Source organism: Tachypleus tridentatus, chromosome 1 (genome assembly GCF_004210375.1).
Source record: "Tachypleus tridentatus isolate NWPU-2018 chromosome 1, ASM421037v1, whole genome shotgun sequence".
Lineage (NCBI taxonomy): Eukaryota > Metazoa > Arthropoda > Merostomata > Xiphosura > Limulidae > Tachypleus > Tachypleus tridentatus.
In genome coordinates, this window is record NC_134825.1 from 27,810,012 (window position 1) to 27,829,061 (window position 19,050).

Genomic DNA, 19,050 nt, shown 5'->3' on the forward strand with positions numbered 1-19,050 from the left:
ATAAAACAAGTAACCTCCCTTTACGATTGTAAGAACAAACCAATAGATACAAACAAAACTACAAGGAGTTATATTTATTTTTGTGGTCGTTCTCGATAAATCTGGATTGACCATCAATTACATCGATAATACGTCTTGTGAGAAGTATTTTGTATTGATAGTTAAAGTTCTACTTGAGGAAACTAAAGTAACACCTATATTGGCTGTTTAAACCAATACTGGACATTGTAGTTTATGTTTTGAACTCTTAGCAACTTGTAGTTCGTATTTGTGAAACTTACTTTACACTCCTGCCACAGAGAATAGTGTATATACACATTTACGCGTACATTATAATGTACATTACACAATATAATACTTTTTATTCATAGCAACTTTTGCTGCAAATATATGATTCGAGATAAGGAATTAGCCCTGCTGAGGTTTTTTTTTAATAAACTGATTTCAATACTGCTAATTAGATTAATTATTTATACTCCATTAAGTGTAACTTATTGTGGTTAACTGAAACCCTACGTATTTTACACTTTCCTTTTACTTTACTTATTTCTGATAAGAGATACAAACAACAGACAAATGATATTAGAATTATTAATTTTAAAACTAACAGTAAAAAAGAATTACGTTTAAAAATATCAGCCCTATGTTATTAAAATTTCATATCCTCAACTTCTAATCTAACAAAATGGTAAAAAGAGAATCATGTCTTCAAACTTAAGCAGTAAATTAAAATATGAAATCAACAAACTTTAAATCACATTATTGAAACAGAACTTAAAATTCTCCACCTGTACACCTCGTAGTTAAAACAATACCATTTGTCTTGAAACTTTAATCTTAGAAGTGAAATGAGAATAAGATGTCCGTTCCTCAAACATAATAGTGACTTCAAATATTAAATCTTAAAATATCAAAACTTGTACAGAACTCTTAGTTTTAGACTTCGTTGTTAGACTAATATCACATGATCTCAATCACTAATTTTAAAAATAACATTAAAATACTAGGTTCAGAATTTAGATTCCAAAGATCTCAAACATCTACCCTAAAAATGCCATTGGATTTAAAAGCTCTCAAACCTGAATCCTAACAATGTCAATAGATTCCAAAGATCTCAAATCTAAGCCCTAAATAATGTCTTTAGATTCCAAAGATCTCAAACTCCAACTCTAATGATATCATGATATCATTAGATTCCAAAGATTTCAATCTAACAATGTCATTATTGTCCTTTGTATTGAAACTTCACACATAATTTCAAATATTAGAGTTGTGATTTCAAATTTTAAAACTGTTACATTAAAATTAAAATTTCTACATTTCACAACTTTAAAGAACATTAGAGATCCCTAATCTTCAAGTGTCAAACCGAGCACTGAAGAACAATAAACTAAAACTTCTACATCTATAAATGGAAAATTTGATAATACAGTAATAACTCAATGTGAATTTATATTACAATATACAAACCTGATATCACAATACTATACAAACCTGAGACATAACTAAAACTACAAATAATACTAGAATATTTGTAAAACATTACTTTAATGATATTATAAAACCTCTGTAACGGTTCTTTATAATTTTATACAAATATGCACAAAATTGTAATAAAACGACAAAATTTCTGAAAACTTGTAAACGAAACGCTATATTATGATGCTAAAATTTTGATCCATCTGAAAGTTATTAACAATGTTAAAATATTGGACATTCTTTTATAATAATTGTAATAGTAATATTAATAACTTACAGAAATTTATAAATAATCTGAATAGTATTAGTATAATGTTAAGCATGTGTGAAAGTAACATTAATAATGTTACTAGTACCTTTTACATTTTTAAAATAATTTTAACAATTCCACTAATAGCTTTTAGCACCTGTAAAAATTGTAATAATCTTAACAATACCATCAGTAGTTTTCGACACTTCTTAAAACTGGAACAATGCTAATGGTACTGAAATTTTATATGATGTGTAAATAATCCTAATAATACCGCAGGTAACTTTAAACACTCGTAAAAATCACAGTAATATCAGTGATATTAAAAACTTACATAATTTGTAAATAATTCTAATGACATCATTAGTATGCTATGTTTCTGAAGCATTAAATCAGTCACGATAAAGTTTAAAATTTAAAATAACAATTTTTGCTTCTGTGGTAGATGATAAAAGCTCATAACTATAAAGATTGAAATGAAAACAATCTTTCCTTAAAGTACCTTTCTATATTTTCATGTCCAAACTCAAACTGTGTAACATATAAAATTCAAAATCATTAATATGTTAACGTGTGACTGACAGAATCATTACCATATTTAAGGAATAAACAATCACGGGATTTAGACAACGTTTTCTCAGTAGCAGCTTATCATTCAAGGAATATTAATACCATGACACTAGGGAATTAATATGACAACTGGATGAAAATGAAACATTCAAGCCTAATGACAATGGTTGTCGTGCTGGTTTTAAGTTTAGTAATTTTTGTTTTAATCTAATAGAAAAGGCCATGTCTTGTGTTGTTTCCTTCTGTAATTAGATGGGATATGAAACTATATATTTCAGTGTAATGTATCTTAAATCAAACAATATCCAAAACCAATGTCGAAACAACTGATATTACTCTAAAGAACAACATAAAAAACATAAAGTGGAAATGTTTGTGTGTATTATGATAACTCATAACGTTGTTCACAGGGAAAATATAAAGTATACTACATTAATGTATAAATTAATAAAAATGTCGATAGTAAAGCACAATTATATGTGTTCGGTTTATAGTATTCTTTGCTTTAAATTCTATAATAAAAATACCTTAAAAAAGATAGCCATACGTATAACCTTATCTACAACATAGGTAACTCACGATAATTTGAAGCAATACCTTCCACAACAAGCAAAAATAAGTTTTACTATGTAACGAAAACTTAATGATATTTAATTGCTGAAATAGAGTCGGCGCAGCAGCGAACAGTCACTGGTGAATGATTAATGTAAAATAGCATCTGATAAGAGACGTTGTACTTCTTGAAATTGAAAAATAAATCTCATTTTATAGAAGGTAAAATGAAACAAATCTATATATAGTTTCAGTTCCTTTAATGTAAAAACTAGAAGATTAGTAAAAAGAAGCTTTTCTCTGGGATAAACAATATTTAGAATATTGTTTTCTTAATTTCGTGCAAAGCTTTTTTTGTTGTTTGTTTTGTATTTCGCACAAAGCTACTCGAGGGCTATCTGTGCTAGCCGTCCCTAATTTAGCAGTGTAAGACCAGAGGGAAGGCAGCTAGTCATCACCACCCTCCACCAACTTTTGGGCTACTCTTTTACTAACGATTAGTAGGATTGACCGTCACTTTATAATGCTCCCACGGCTGAAAGGACAAACATATTTGGTGCGAAAGGGATTCGAATTCGCAACCCTCAGATTACGAGACGAGCGCCTCAACCATCTGGTCATGCCGGGCCTATATTCAAGAAAACATTTAACAATTGTTAAAAGTAACTGATTATGCTAACGATATTTAGCAGCTCAGATTGTTCCCGTCAACCTGTTGCTAACAGTATTTTGAATCTCAGACTGTACATGTTATCGTGGTTTTGAATAATACATGAATAGCAAAATTTACTTTTCCAATGAATAAATGTTGCTATATTTTAAACTCCAGCTGTTTGAATTTACATGTTTCTGAGTCATACATGTAGTGACATCTTATACTTATTTTATTTACATTGCACTAGTATTATATAAAAACCTTATTTTATTCATACTAACGAGTGGTTAATAATTTGTCTTTCATTATGTGATAAATTTTCTCCCATTAAATCTACTTCAAGTACGTCTCTTCCAGTTCAAGGCTCTCCATGTAACATTTATATTCAATCATTTATATATTCTAAATCCTTATTCTGAGGCTGGTCTCACTTCTTGCAGCTTATTTGTGTAGAAGCAGTTATTCCTTCCGTCTAAATTCTCTATCAAAACCATCCACACCGTACAGTATCCGAGAATAACTTTGTAGCTTAGAACATCGTAAAAATATAGATTGCTATTCACGATAGTTCGTTAAACGTGAACATACACAAGGAAATACTAAAAAAAACATTTATCGATGTATAATAATTGTTATTTTTAAATAACAATAAATGTCTTAGGTACCAAAATGCTAAAAACAATTCATTATTTATTTTTATATATCTCTTAAAATTAATTTACAACGAAAAATGTTGCATCAGTGACTTACAGTAATATTATTTAATTAAATAACGTGTCATAAGTTTGTTTGTTTTTGAATTTCTCACAAAGCTACTCGGGGGCCATCTGTGCTAGCCGTCCCTAATTTAGCAGTATAAGACAATAAGGAAAGCAGCTAGTCATCACCACCCACCGCCAACTCTTGGGCTACTCTTTTACTAACGAATAATGGGATTGATCGTCACATTAACGTCCCACGGGTGAAAGAGCGAGTATGTTTGGTGTGACAGGGATTCGAACCCGCGACCCTAAAACTACGAGTCCAACGCCTTAACACGCTTGGCCAACGTATCATAAGAAATATTCAATATCTGTACTTAACAACTGCTCTTTACATCCAATTAAACATTTTGTTTTAATATTTTACATCGACATTCATCTGTATTAGATAATTAGTTTTACAATATCTTATTACTTATTACTCATTTAATTAAAAATTTTATATAAAAGAAATGAGACAACTAGAACGTAATTCATAATCGCTTTTTCGGCTTTTGAAATGTAAAATTATTTTATACAACGTTATCGTTCCCTTCACATTTTGAAAGTCTTTTATTTTGTTATCATATAAGCTAAACTAGTTATTATATCAAACTAATTATGTGATTCTCATGGATTAGATTTTCCAATTCAACCAAATTAACAAGGATGTAAGAAATACAACAAAAATATTTGGTCATAATTGCATGGCACTTTTACTCCGTTAAATGTATATAACATATAATTATAGGATTTTTCTCTGTTTTCTTGTTTCTTTATTTTTAAGGGATAACTTTGAAAATGGGGTTTCTGCGTTTTGTTACCGTGTGATTTTACCCATATTTTTTCTTCATAAAACATCAAACTCATTGTTAAGCCATCTGTTGGCGAAACGCAAATAATATTTTTGAAATTTCTATGCGATACTGAATGCAAAAACTTTTGAAATTCTTTAGTCGTAAAACGAGTCATCGTGTCAGTAGATGCTATCTATTTAATTGTTGTGGTACGTCATCGTATCAATAAATGCTAATTATTTAATTGTGGTAGTTAGTCATCGTATGAGTAAGTGCTAATTATTTAATTGTGGTAGTTAGTCATCGTATGTGTAAATGCCATCTATTAAACTGTTGTGGAAAGTCATCGTATCAATAGGTGCTATCTATTTAACTGTTGTGGTAAACTTTAATCTGGCAACTGATAGAAACAACGATATATTCTTAAGGTAAAATCCACAATTCTATCCCTCACTTTCCCCCTGGTTTAGTGGTACGTTTGATGGGTTGTAACGTTAAAGCGGGGTTTAAATATCCGTCATGGGCACAGCACACATAACCCATTCAGTAGATTTAAGCCTAATAAGAACCAAACTATCCTCTAACCTGGACATAGACATATATCTCAATGTACAGATATCTCAAACTACCTACCATAATGGATACAGAGTAGGTAGCCTATTTTATATATTTGACCTTAACAAGAAACTACTTCCCACATGGATACAGAGCAAGTAACCAGTTGCATATACTTGTGTTTAAAACTAACAGAACAGAGCAATTCTCACGGTGGTACAATTATACAAAAATATTTCTTTCCTTATTTACCTTTAGATATTATAATATTATTACAACCTGTTGTTTTAAACGCTTATTAAACCAATCAGATCTGTTTATAAAACATATAGAATAGGGTTCATGAGTTCAGTTTTTAAGCAGCCACACTTCGAAAATGAGGAATGCATTTCATGCAACAGATGTCCATAGAGAATGTCTAGTATGACCATTCTGTTAGAAGAAAGTCCAGAGTAGACTATTCGTGCTTTTAACTACCTTATGTAACTGTTTAAACCCAAAACGCTTAAACAAGTTGCTTTAACACAGCATATTCTAACAGATAATCAAATATATTCGAGTTCACATTTATTAGCTCAACTTTAGATTATAAAAAAATATTTTTAGTAAAATATTTAACTTCCCATAAATTTAACAACCATAAATTTGGTGACTCTACATATTTTTACACATACATGCACTCATGTACTTGATAAAATAAACATAAGTTTCTTCAGCAACCTAAGTTTTGATTCGATTTGAGCACCACGTGACTTAATACATAACACTTAAAATATTACGAACAGAATACTATAAAAGCTGTCAATAACACAGAAAGAGAAACATAACATAACCGTTCAGCAACTTTGATAAAGCAATGTGTCAATGACAGTTCTTTTGAATCTGGTTTCTGCTTCAGGAAATAAAAGATTAACTGTAATCACAAGTTTTCACTTTTTCAGACGGAACAAATCACCTTCATGTGGATTATATTTACGATGATTGTCGTTGGTAACAGCTCTGTCCTGGTGACATTGTTGATGTCGAAAAACCGAAAGTCCCGGATGAACTTCTTTATAATGCACCTAGCACTTGCAGGTAAGTACTTCCTTTTTTTATATCTACAGGCAGCTTGCATTAAATCTTGCGTCAACGCAAAGCTATTAATATATGATTAACGATCCATTTGTGATAAGGCAGTATCTGAATAGAAGTGAATTAACGTGTAAAAATTTATTATCTCATGTTTGATAAGAAATAAAAATCTTAACTGCCAAAAATTGAAGTTTCGAACAATGTCAGCCTCTCTCCAGCCTTTTTAAGTTAACGATGCATCACGTACAGTTAAACATGAAACATGGATTGATGTTGTTCGTTATTTATTTTGCTTAAAATTTTCTTAGTGAGTTAAAAAAAGACATTAGATACCCTTGTATAATTTCCTTCGCATCTTATTCGTTCGACAAGCGTTTGATAAAAGTTGTTTTAGGATTATATTTAATAAAATATACATAGAAGATGGATGTATGTTTAACTTAAAAATGGTTTTTACCAAGTTTCATATCATTATGACTCAACATGTATATTTATTTTACGATTAAGATAAAACATTTAATGCAGGAACACAATAGTTTTAACATAGGTTTTCAAACAAGTTTCGTAGCGAGATGACGACACTTCTTAACATTCAACTAAAGGCTTTAACAAGTTTTGAACTCCACGTAATTGTTCCTGATATTCCACCGTCGTAAAGAACATCTTAAAAAGAAACATGAAATACAACGTTTTTAACGGACGCCCATATTTTAGTTTTTGTTTAGAGATAAATAAATTGCATTCAATTTTCTAAGTCATTAGAAGGCTCATATGTTGTTGTTAAGGGCAAAGCTACACAGTAGACTATCTAAGTTTTGTTTATCTAAGGGAAAAAACGTTGTAAAACCACAAACTTACCAATGACCCACGGAAGAACTGTCGTTTCCAAGTGTTCAAGCACTGTAGTCAGTTCAATAATAGTTCGTAACTCTTTCCATCAGTGTATTTGCAGGCTATGTAGCTTGCAACTTCTCAGCAGGTTTATTACTTTACTGTATGACTTTTTTTTTCAAACGTTATGACTCTAAGGGGAAATATTGATCACCTTTTAAATGTAAAGAAGGAATTACTTATGAACTTCCGCGTAAATGCAAAGAGAAGTACATAATAATATGCCATATATATCAGCTATATTCAATGCTGACGAAAGCTTTTGTCTAATATTAGAACTCTTAAGGCCGTAATGCTATTTACATTATAAACTTTACAGACAACAAAGGTTAACAACTGCTTCCAAGATTAAACAAAATATCTATTAATATATCGATGTGTAATTTTTTTGTTCTAGCAACATCTGAACAACAAAGTAAATCAAAATAAGTGTGAAGTCTTCTTATAAATTTCGACTTCCATTGGCTCACCGGTAGTTCTATAGGCTTACGACTCCAAATGTTGGGTTTCGATAACTTTAGGGGGTGACACAATACAGATATCCAGTGTGTACCTTTGTGCATAACAACAAATAACAACACTCATAAAATCCATTACGAGTCTGATTTTTCTTGCTTGATACAGAGTTTCCTTTTACATAGCAATTTCATAGCTACATCAGTGTGTTGTGAATATATTTAGAAAAACTTAGATCATAAGTTGCTTATTGACATAAATATCAAACTGAGAGCTAGTATATAATATAACTAAGAAAATAATTGTCATTTCCTTTTCCAACTCTGCCTTTACGTATTAGTTAATACAATAAATATTACTTCCTGGTGAATTACGTTTTCCATTAATATATGGATTAGACTGAACAGTTATTTCATCTTAATGTGTTTTATTTGTGTGTAATTTAGATAAATATAATTATTATTCCATGTTGTAAAATTTAAAATTCATATATCAAATTACTGAATCTTTGTTAGACTTGTCCGTGGGTTTGATCCAAGTTCTAACAGATGTTATCTGGAGGATGACGGTAGACTTTTATGGTGGAAGGATAGTCTGTAAGCTTGTTCGTTATTTACAGGTAAATGAAATAGCTTCTTGATATTTTATAAAACCTTATGAGGTATCACTTTTTTCTTTTTACTTCATCATTGTATTCTATGAGATATCAAAAATTTGTTTCTATTTCCCGTTCAAATACCGTCTAACAGGAATCCCTGGTGACATCTCTTAACATTGTTTACAATATTCTTAACAAGGAATATATTAACAAGTATAAATGAAATGTCTCTTTGTTTTCTGTTTCATTTTTAGTACCATGAGTATCATATCTGATACTCATTTTCATGCTTTATATATTACGTATTTGAACTACCTGTTCAACAGGGTGAATTAGGATAGATCTCTAAGAAATGTGTTCATTGGGAATAAGGGTTTCAATTCGCTACTTTTTCTTCAATAATTTTAAACACAATGTAGAAATAGTTGGCTGGTTCGGTGATATTTTTTGTGGGTAATAATACTTCGTTTTTTTTACTCCAGTTTAAGATAGAAATATTCCTCTGATTATATCTTAATGATAGACAGGTTCGTCTGATTACATTTTAGTTTAATAAATGATTCAAAATTATATTTCTTCTTAAATTACAATTATTTTCTGTGAGGCTTGGAGGAACACTCAAAGGTGCTTTTAGCTGACATAGGTTTTCAGTTAAAGTTCATTTTATATCATTGATAAATATAGTTAAATATATATTATTTTCTTATATAATAATATTCAGGCATAATCTGGGTATGGGGATTTATAAAACTCCTCTAACATACCAGAATTAAACGGATTTCTTGAATGTGATATATGGTTGGATAATTAATTCTAATAAAAAAGTCATGCGAAAAAGGTTTAACCAAAAAGGATTCAGCGTGAGAAGTAAAAAAATCAAAATCAAAATTGACGGCTAACCAACAGCTACACTTATAGCATTGATATGGATTTTTACAGCAAATATTCGTTCATTAGTTCAACTTGAGGCATGATGGTAAGTATGACAAAATACGCGGGCTAGCTATCTAATGAATGTAAAATTCTTAGCAATGCCATAAGTGTAGCTACCAGTTTGGCTATCAGTTTTCATTTCATTCATTTAAGTTACACACTCAATCTCTTTATAGGTGCGCACCTTTATCACACCTTAGGAGTTTTTAATAAAATATAATTTTTTGTCAATACACGCCAACAAACCACACCAACTAAGAAAGTGACACTTGATAGTAATCAACATTAACTTTGTGATCGAAACCGTATTATTGGGAACAGACTTTACTTTGCAGAACCAACCAAATTATTTAAACTATATATGGTTGTAGTCTTTCCTAAAATATTTTGATAACTTCCTTTTAGCAACGCCATGGAATCTAGGTCAACAGTTTCTTGTCATTACCCACATGTACTTGATACAGCCGTATCAAACATCATTATTTATATTAATTGCTTAAAATAATATGTGTTATAAAGTTAGCAATGAATAATAACTGTTAAACTGTGTGATTCGTTTGAAAAGTCTGAGCTAAAAGCTGCTATTCTGGTTTGATTGGCCTAACTTATAGTTATCTATCTGTACGTCATTTCACCTTATAGTTTTGCTATTCAAAGTCAGCCGTCTTTAATCCGACTCACAAAAAACTAGAACCTATTCACTTTTACTCTTCGGTAAAGATGCAGTAAAAGCGTTAGACCGAAAGCTCACTTGACATACGCATGGCGCGCGTAAAAGTATTTGTTAAATTTGAGCGGTTTTTGTTGAATAACTTTGTACATGTTCCTTATATTTACAACAAATGAAACTCCTAACTGTAGGGTATAAAGATATATAAGTATACAAATTGTGAAAAAAAATCTATGAAAATGAAATATGTTTTCTGTCATATAAAGTTTCCGAAGAAAAAACAATATTTAGAAAATAAAACTTGAAGATGCTATACCTCATGTATTTCTTTATAGATTAACCTGAAATTTGTATGAACGTAATAGTCCAGTAGAGCACATTCACTGAAAATATGTGATGATTTGGATTAAACATAGAAGGTGAAAAATCGCTAAACCATCACTTCTGCTAATAATACAGTATGTCTTGCAGCAGGTTGTTTTGGCCGTATGATACACTACCGAACGTCTTGATTGTAATATATTTAAATGCTGTGAAACGTTATAGGATATTATACGTAGTTTATACTTTTAACAATTGAAAAGCTTTATAGAATAATTTTGTTTAATATTTCGGATATTTCTGTATAAGGGCTAAGAAACAGGTTCGTCGATCATTTAGAGCTGTGCTTGTAAAGTACTTGTCTGTATGAAAACAACAAACTTGTTCAAAAAGATATTATTTTCTCTCTAGGTAATGGTAACATATTCTTCAACATATATGTTGGTCGCTCTAAGCATAGATCGTTATGACGCAATTACCCACCCAATGAAGTTTCGAGGAAGTTGTAAGTTTGGCTTTGTTATCTATTTTAGTGTTACAATTTACAAAAGATATATATACCTTTAATTGGAAAGGTGCCACAAAAGTCTTTTTACAGAAGAAAAAGAGACAACACTGTTTCTAAAAGAGTTTTTCTGAAACCAAAAAACAATAATTTATAAATTATGAACATTTGCTCTTTTTTTGACCAAAGAAATGTTTCCTGAGTTTTGAATAAGCGTATGACTGAAATATGTCTATTTTAAGATATTTGTAGAAATTTCCCACTAATATTCTTATGTTAAAGAGTTTAGTTGTTTACGTTTTAGCTGGATCGTTTTGTAAGTTAAAGCGAGTATTATTAATTAATTTAAGTTTTGTTCAAGTGAGCCGTTTATCTTGTAAAACATTCCCCTGAACAAATTACACAGTTCTTTTTTATATTATACTCAATATCTCATTCCCCTGAACAAATTACACAGTTCTTTTTTATATTATACTCAATATCTCATTCCCCTGAACAAGTGACACAGTTTTTTTTATATTATACTCAATATCTCATTCCCCTGAACAAATTACACAGTTCTTTTTTATATTATACTCAATATCTCATTCCCCTGAACAAGTTACACAGTTCTTTTTTATATTATACTCAATATCTCATTTTCAGTAAACGGTATAAACATCCACAAGAAATTACTCGTTGGTAAAAGAGTATCCCAAGATTTGGCGGTGGGCGGTGATGGCTAGCTACCTTCTCTATAGTCGTACACTTCTAAATCAGGGACGACTAGTGCAGATAGCCCTCGTATGGCTTTGTGCAAAATTCAGACAAGCAAACAATTTATTTTGCCAACAGATAACTAGTAATGGTTTTAAATGACTGAGCTGACTATGATGTTACTCCTAATGTTAGGAGCAACATATGTAAACTATATCGACTTCTTTGATAGATTATTTAGGCAGAGTATTGAAGAAGAAAGACGGAAGACTCAAAACGTCGTCCTCTACACTTGTGTCTCCACAATAGGCAGTTGCCGTCCATTCTACAAAGTTATATCAGTTTTATTTTTCGCCGCGAACGGTTGATGTTTTGACATTATGAGTGCAAACTACTCGAACATGTCAAGTCTTAGCCATTTTATGCTTAGCAAATGTCATAAAACTTGTGCGCAGAATTGTACTTTATTTCGTTTGAGGCTAGTCCTTGCAGAAAATCTTTTTGTTATTTTGTTTTTTAACAGTTTTAAACGATTAATAATCCAAATATGTATTTATATATATATTCTTCCCAGGGAAGCGAGCTAAGATCCTTGTGGTATCCGCGTGGGGAGCAGGCACGTTAGCCTCCATCCCCGCCATCTTTCTAAACGAAGACTTGATAGTCAAAGGTCGAGTACAGTGCTGGATTGACCTCAGTCCATGGCAATGGAAGGCTTACTTGATGCTGGTAGCAGTGTCTTTATTTTTCTTTCCAGCTCTGATTATTTCTACTTGCTACAGTGTGATTGTGTACACCATCTGGAACAAAAGCAAAGCCATGGGGTATCCAAAGGTTGAGAATAATTCAATTCTTTCAAAACGTAAGTTGAAGTTTCAGTAAAATCCTTGATCTCGATGAGTTTTTCCCTGTAAGTAAAAACAGAACTAGAACACCTGTATATTCTTCTCAACTTCGAATTTTTAGAAAAAAATTATTGCGAGTTTCATCTTCTAAGTTTTCTTGTATACACAATGAAATATTGTTGGCATGTACGTGCAAACATTAAACGTATTTCTGAAATATTTCTCTGTTACCAATTTTAGCGACGTTTGGCGGTTTTTTTTTTGTACAGGTATTTTCCTAGTAATTTCTGACAACATTTTGTATTTCATCTCAGATAAGATCCGGAAACAGTATTAAATTGACAAGTACATTAACAATAGTTAAAAAAAACTACCCTGTTTTACTATATTTAGTACAATAATAAGAACAAACGTTACTGCTCTGTAAATAACTAACCAAAGTATACCTATCGTTACTACACTCTTATTGTTTGTGCAGGAAGCACCGTACGACAAAACGCTTCCTTTGACAGTGATATAGACAGTAGAAGAGCGAGCTCAAGAGGAATAATCCCGAAAGCTAAAATTAAATCTGTAAAGATGACTCTTGTGATAGTCTTTGGTAAGTGCTCAAGTCTGTAAGGATGACCCATGTGATAGTCTTTGGTAAGTGTTGAAGTCTGTAAGGATGACCCATGTAATAGTCTTTAATAAATGTTCAAGTTTGTAAAAATGACCAATGTGACAATATTTTTAGATATACTACTCTGTGACAAAGGCCCTTGTGATAATTTATTCACACTGGAAAGAAATAAAGATTTTTAAATTAAAACAAATATTTTAATACGAAGCACATTGATGTTGGAGATAATAACCCATAGTGTGAGAATTACAGTCTACATCTAATTCTTTCGTATGTTTCGTACAACAACATTTGAGAGGTTGGTACGTTTAGCTGTAACAATTTGTGTTTAAGTCATCTGTTCGCAGGTACTGCCATGTAAGATTTTAACTGTCGTTCGTAATGTAATAAGATAAAATTACAAATTTAATTAAACACAGGAAAGCTGACATTCAGAGATAGTTTTATATATTTAAATTTATTTCACGTTGAACATTATTCATACGTTATTGATATCAGAAAACCACGACACGTAATAAACCGTTTAATTTCGTATGTTACGCATTGTAATTTATTTCGGACGAAACTACGATTTATTACGTTACGTATGTTAACATATTACTATTTCAAATAACCGTAAATTTGATTTTAAACTTAGAAGTTAATTAAATATTAAGATATATCAAATTTATGATATTTGCCAACAAGATTGATACACAAACGTTTCTTTTTGAAACAAATTTATTTGAATATACAAACAAACAATACCATTTATAATAATGGTTATTACTAATAGTTATTACAAATAATGATTTGTACACAACACTTTTACAAACAATACCGAATTTTATATCCGGTCTAGAACTGAATGTTTTATCGACGATCCAGGTCCACGACGAGCAAATTAGTTAAGAGTTAATATCGTCGTACCTCGCTTAAAAAACTCTGTATATTTTCGATTATTTGCTTGTTTCTTTTTAAATTTCGCATAAAGCTGCGCTAGGGCTATCTGTGCTAGCCATCTCTAAGTTAGCAGTGTAAGACTAGAGGGAAGGCAGCTAGTCATCACCATCCACCGCAAACTCTTGGGTTACTCTTTTACCAACGAATAGTGGGATTGACCGTCACATTATGACGCCCCCACGGCTGAAAGGGCGAGCATGTTTGGTGCGACCGGGATTCAAACTCGCAACCCTCAGATTACGAGTCGAACGCCTTAACCCACCTGACCATGCCAGGCTAGTTTTCCGATTAATAAGCATTAATAACAACCATAAGCTTCTGAGGCCTATAACACACTAACTGTAGCTGTTCAGTAATATTCTTTTTCTGTCTTTCGCTAGTTGCTTTTTAGACAAATCACAAATCCAGAATGCTCACTAAAGTTCGCTTGACAATAATACCCCCAATCATTAGTATTACATACACACCTAGTTCAATGTTGATTCTTACTATACTCTGCCTTCTATCTTGACATTGTAGACTAGGTGTCAACATTGGTTTTATACTTTTTTGTTTTACCTTCATTTCCATTTATGTCTATTACTACATTTATTTATTTATTTTTATTTTATTTTTACATTTTTACCGAATGTCTGGCGCAGATAGCCTCGCTGCTTTGTGCCATAAAACACTAAATCAATCAATCAACTTACGAGAACAGGTCGAACTTGCGCAATACACAATCAAGAATATACGTTACATGCAAAAAAGAAAACTATACAAAAACAAGCGTAAGCATTACAATAAATGTAAAACAGTAAGTCTGTTACACGTGCAGTGTGTTTTTATGAGTAAAACTATCCACAAAAACAGAAATTTTATTTTGTTTTTTGAATTTTGCGCAAAACTACTCGAGGGCTATCTGCACTAGCCGTCCCTAATTGAGTAGTGTAAAACTAGAGGGAAGGCAGGTAGTCATCACCACCCACCACTAATTCTTGGGATACTCTTTCATCAACGAGTAGTGAGATTGACCGTCACACATAACGCCCCCACGGCTGAGTCGAATGCCTTAACCCACCTGGCCAGAAATTTATACTTAAAATTTCCAATAAAAGCAAGAGTATACTCGTAATTTCTTCCATGAAACCTTTTTAATTGTCCTTGTCACAAAGTGTTCTCGTTGTTTTCGACGGCGGTACGTGTTCTTCTTGAGTGTAGAATTAAACTTGTTTCAAAACACACTAGTAATAAAACGAGAACAAAAATCGTTCTTTGAATTACCAAAGCACAAAGTAGGAAGTGGTCAAGTAACTATCATATCGGACTGTGAATCTGAGGGTCTATGGTTTATAACCCTTTGCTGAAAAGTCTCGCTCGTCATTTTGGGGCCATATTTGCATACATGTGAAAGTGACTATCAAATCTCATTATTCGATAAGATTAGCTAAGGATAGGCGATGGCTGCTGTTTACTAACTTAAATGAACAGCTTTAATTTATTTTCAGGATATTCAAGATCATTAGCTGTGGTCGCAATGAAACGTTTCAAGCTTAATACACCAATAACTTGGGGAGTATGTTTGTTTAATTTTTTTCGCATATGCTCCAGAGATACTTTATCATTATTACATCTGTAAGAACGAGCGTTTGTGAAGGAATATTCTGTGTGGAGCATTTTAATCTAAACTGGTGAATGTTTTCACACGATTAAATTTACACGTAAGCAGTTATGGGTGTACAGTGTCATTTATTGCCTTATATCCTTTCATGACCGTACGTATTTTGTGGAGAACAAATTTTAAAAGGCTAAGCATTTCAACAGTCCTTTCCGTTCATAAAATGTTATTCCAAATTAAATTATTTTAACATGGCAGTTACGTTCGAAACAAACAAATAAACCACTGGTTAATGACGCTGGTATCTATAAATAAACTCGGCGTCGACACAACGACTCTATCTCTTCCAGTTCCAGTATATTATCTCAACAACTCTATATATCGTTATCCAGGGATCATTAAGAGGCTTATTACTTTTTTCACTTATCTAAAAAATATTATTATTGTTAAATAGAATGGATTGATTTCGGTAGGTCGAAAATTACCAATATGGAAGGGGAATAACCTCATTGCTCCGATTCAACTACCGTTTTCGTGCGCTATAAAAAAAAAGTTACAAAAACTGTACAAAACGGTTGGTTTGGTTTGGTTTGAATTTCGCACAGAACTAAACAAGGGCCATCTGTGCTAGCCATTTCTAATTTAGCAGTGTAAGACTAGAGGAACCATCCACCGTCAGCTCTCGGGGTACTCTTTTACCAACGGCTGAAAGAGCGAACATATTTGTTGTGATGGGGATTCGAACCCTCGACCCTCAAATTACGGATCGAGTGCCTTAAGCATCTGGCCATGCCGGGCCCAAAACGATTGGAGACTTATTAGCTTTTTATAACTAGATAAATGAAGAAAATGAATTAAGGATACACACTTTATTTGAAAAACAATATTATAATATATTATATTATAATATAGTTCATTGTAATTTTTAAAAAATGTTTAGATGAGGGATCAAACCTGTTCTCAGAAAATTTACAATATCTTTGGCAGTTAAAGAAATTAGATAATTTATTTGAAGTGGAAAAATGTACTTCAGTTTTGTCAATGCATGAAATTCTACTATTCTTTAGCTGGCCACATTTGAAGTGGAAAAATGTACTTCAGTTTTGTCAGTGCATGAAATTCTACTATTCTTTAGCTGGCCCGTAATCTGAGGATTGCGGGTTCGAATTCTCGTTACACCAAACTTGCTCGCCATTTTAGCTGTAGGGGCGTTATTATGCGAAGGTCAATCCCATTGTTCGTTGGTAAAAGAATAGCCTAAGAGTTGGCTGGCGGTGGGTGGTGATGACTAGCTGCCTTCTCTTTAGTCTTACACTGCTAAATTATGGACGGCTAGCCCTTGTGTAGCTTTGCGCGACATTCAAAACCCACCAAACAAATAAACTTCTTTAGCTATACATGTCAGTCAAATATGTTTATGGTTGAAAACCAAACACGTAGCTCCATTTCTTGCTTTATATCTTTAGTGTTTGCAATCTCTTCCTCTTCTAAATAAAAGGGTTTTCTACATGACTTGCAAATAGTCATGTTTTTCAATACCCTTTATTTATATGGATATTTATTTGTTGTTAATGTGCTACTTCTCGAATTTTTTTTTTACATGTTAACAAGTGATTGGCAAAAATGTTTACATCCGTAATCCCAAAGGCTGATTTTAAGTGTCACTTTTGTGCCATCAAATCTTTAGAGTTAACTCTGGTAAACGAAAACAACTTTGAATTTAGGGATGCATTATCTATAAATATATGAATTTTCTTAAAGTACAGTGTATAAAAAAACTAGATAAAACAGAAACCAAAATTAAGCAAGAAATATTAGGACCAAAGTTGGATTTAATAAATAAATTTTCAATAACATTTTTTATTAATTACACTTTAAGTAATATTGTAATAAACAACATTATTTCTACAGTTTCTTTTTGTTAAGTGTTCAGAATAAATTAGCAAATACTGTTTTACAGAGCATCAAACAGCATGGTCGGAAGACATAAGAATAAATATGTATATTATGTTAGCCAGGAAAATGCATATTAAAGTTATTAGCATATTTGTAATCCTGCACATAACTGCATAATAAAAAGAAATCAAAAGTAATTATCAAGAGTTATTAGTAAACATAAAATCTGAAATTGCTTTAAGTTATATTATTAACCTTTCCTGATGTATATGCTGGACAGAAAAATTATTGTTTAATGTTGCACTTATATCCTTAAATCATGACATTTTTGTTCAAATGAACAATATGTTTTACTGAGAGACTTTTAATGTCAAATAAATTTATTGTTTTTCGTTCTTAGATCATATCTTATCAGTAGTATTTGTTAGTTTGTTTGGAATTTCTTACAGTGTAAGACTAGAGGGAAGGCAGTTAGTCATCACCACCCACCGCCAACTCTTGGTTTACTCTTTTACCAACGACTAGTGGGATTGACCGTAACATTATAACGCCCCCACGGCTGGGAGGGCGAGCATGTTTGGCGCGACTCGGGCGCGAACCCGCGACCCTCAGATTACGAAGCGCACGCCTTAACGCGCTAGGCCATGCCGGGCCATATCAGTAGTATACAGTATACAATTAAAATATGGTTCTCCAGAATCACATAACGTTATTTTAGAATACGAAATTTTAATATACTGTTTGCTTATTTTTAAGCGCAAAGCTATATGATTGGCTATATGTGCTGTGTCTACCATGGATATCGAATCCTGATTTTTAGCGATATAAGCTTACCGTTCAACTACTAGAAGAACATAATGACTGAAACTATTTTGATGAATGCTTGGAAATAGCAGTTTGTATTTATGTGTTGATCAATACAAATACTTTATTTTGAGTGTGTACCTGAAATCTAAAGGTGACAGGTTAATTCGGTGGAATAAATGACTGTTCGTATATGCCGTGAAAAAAATAAATAAAAGTAAAAGGTTTTATGACAAAAAAAAACACAAACGTTATTATAAAACATTTTATAGCTTGCTAACAAGTATTCACTTTACAAACACTTGGAAACATCGATATGAGGTGTTGGTTGGAGCTTGTAGAAATAATCTAGTTTTAACCCAAATACAGAACTGTAGGCTCGAAATATTTAATGAATTCCAACTGCACTATGGAAGGAGAAGACGCTTCCATACTGACACTTTCTTCAGGTTGCCGTAGGTATTTGTATAATGTCTCATCATTATGTACGCAGCCATGTGATAAAGAATGTATCTGTGATTGGTGAGTGTTATCAGTAGGACTCTGACGTCATCATATTATCGTCAGAGTCTGTTGAGGGTGGTTTTACACAGGTTGCTGAT

The 19,050-nt window shown here is 32.0% G+C and overlaps 1 protein-coding gene across 2 annotated transcripts in view; it reads left to right on the forward strand.

Moving 5' to 3' along the window:
• Positions 1-19,050, forward strand: part of LOC143244897 (cardioacceleratory peptide receptor-like) — a 71,703-nt gene that overhangs the window by 46,013 nt on the left and 6,640 nt on the right. For both annotated transcript variants that reach the window (XM_076490387.1, XM_076490396.1), the window contains exons 2-6: positions 6,540-6,675; positions 8,535-8,638; positions 10,953-11,046; positions 12,317-12,604; positions 13,066-13,188. In XM_076490387.1, coding sequence (XP_076346502.1) covers positions 6,540-6,675; positions 8,535-8,638; positions 10,953-11,046; positions 12,317-12,604; positions 13,066-13,188 — 745 coding nt within the window. The remainder of the gene's footprint in view (positions 1-6,539; positions 6,676-8,534; positions 8,639-10,952; positions 11,047-12,316; positions 12,605-13,065; positions 13,189-19,050) is intronic.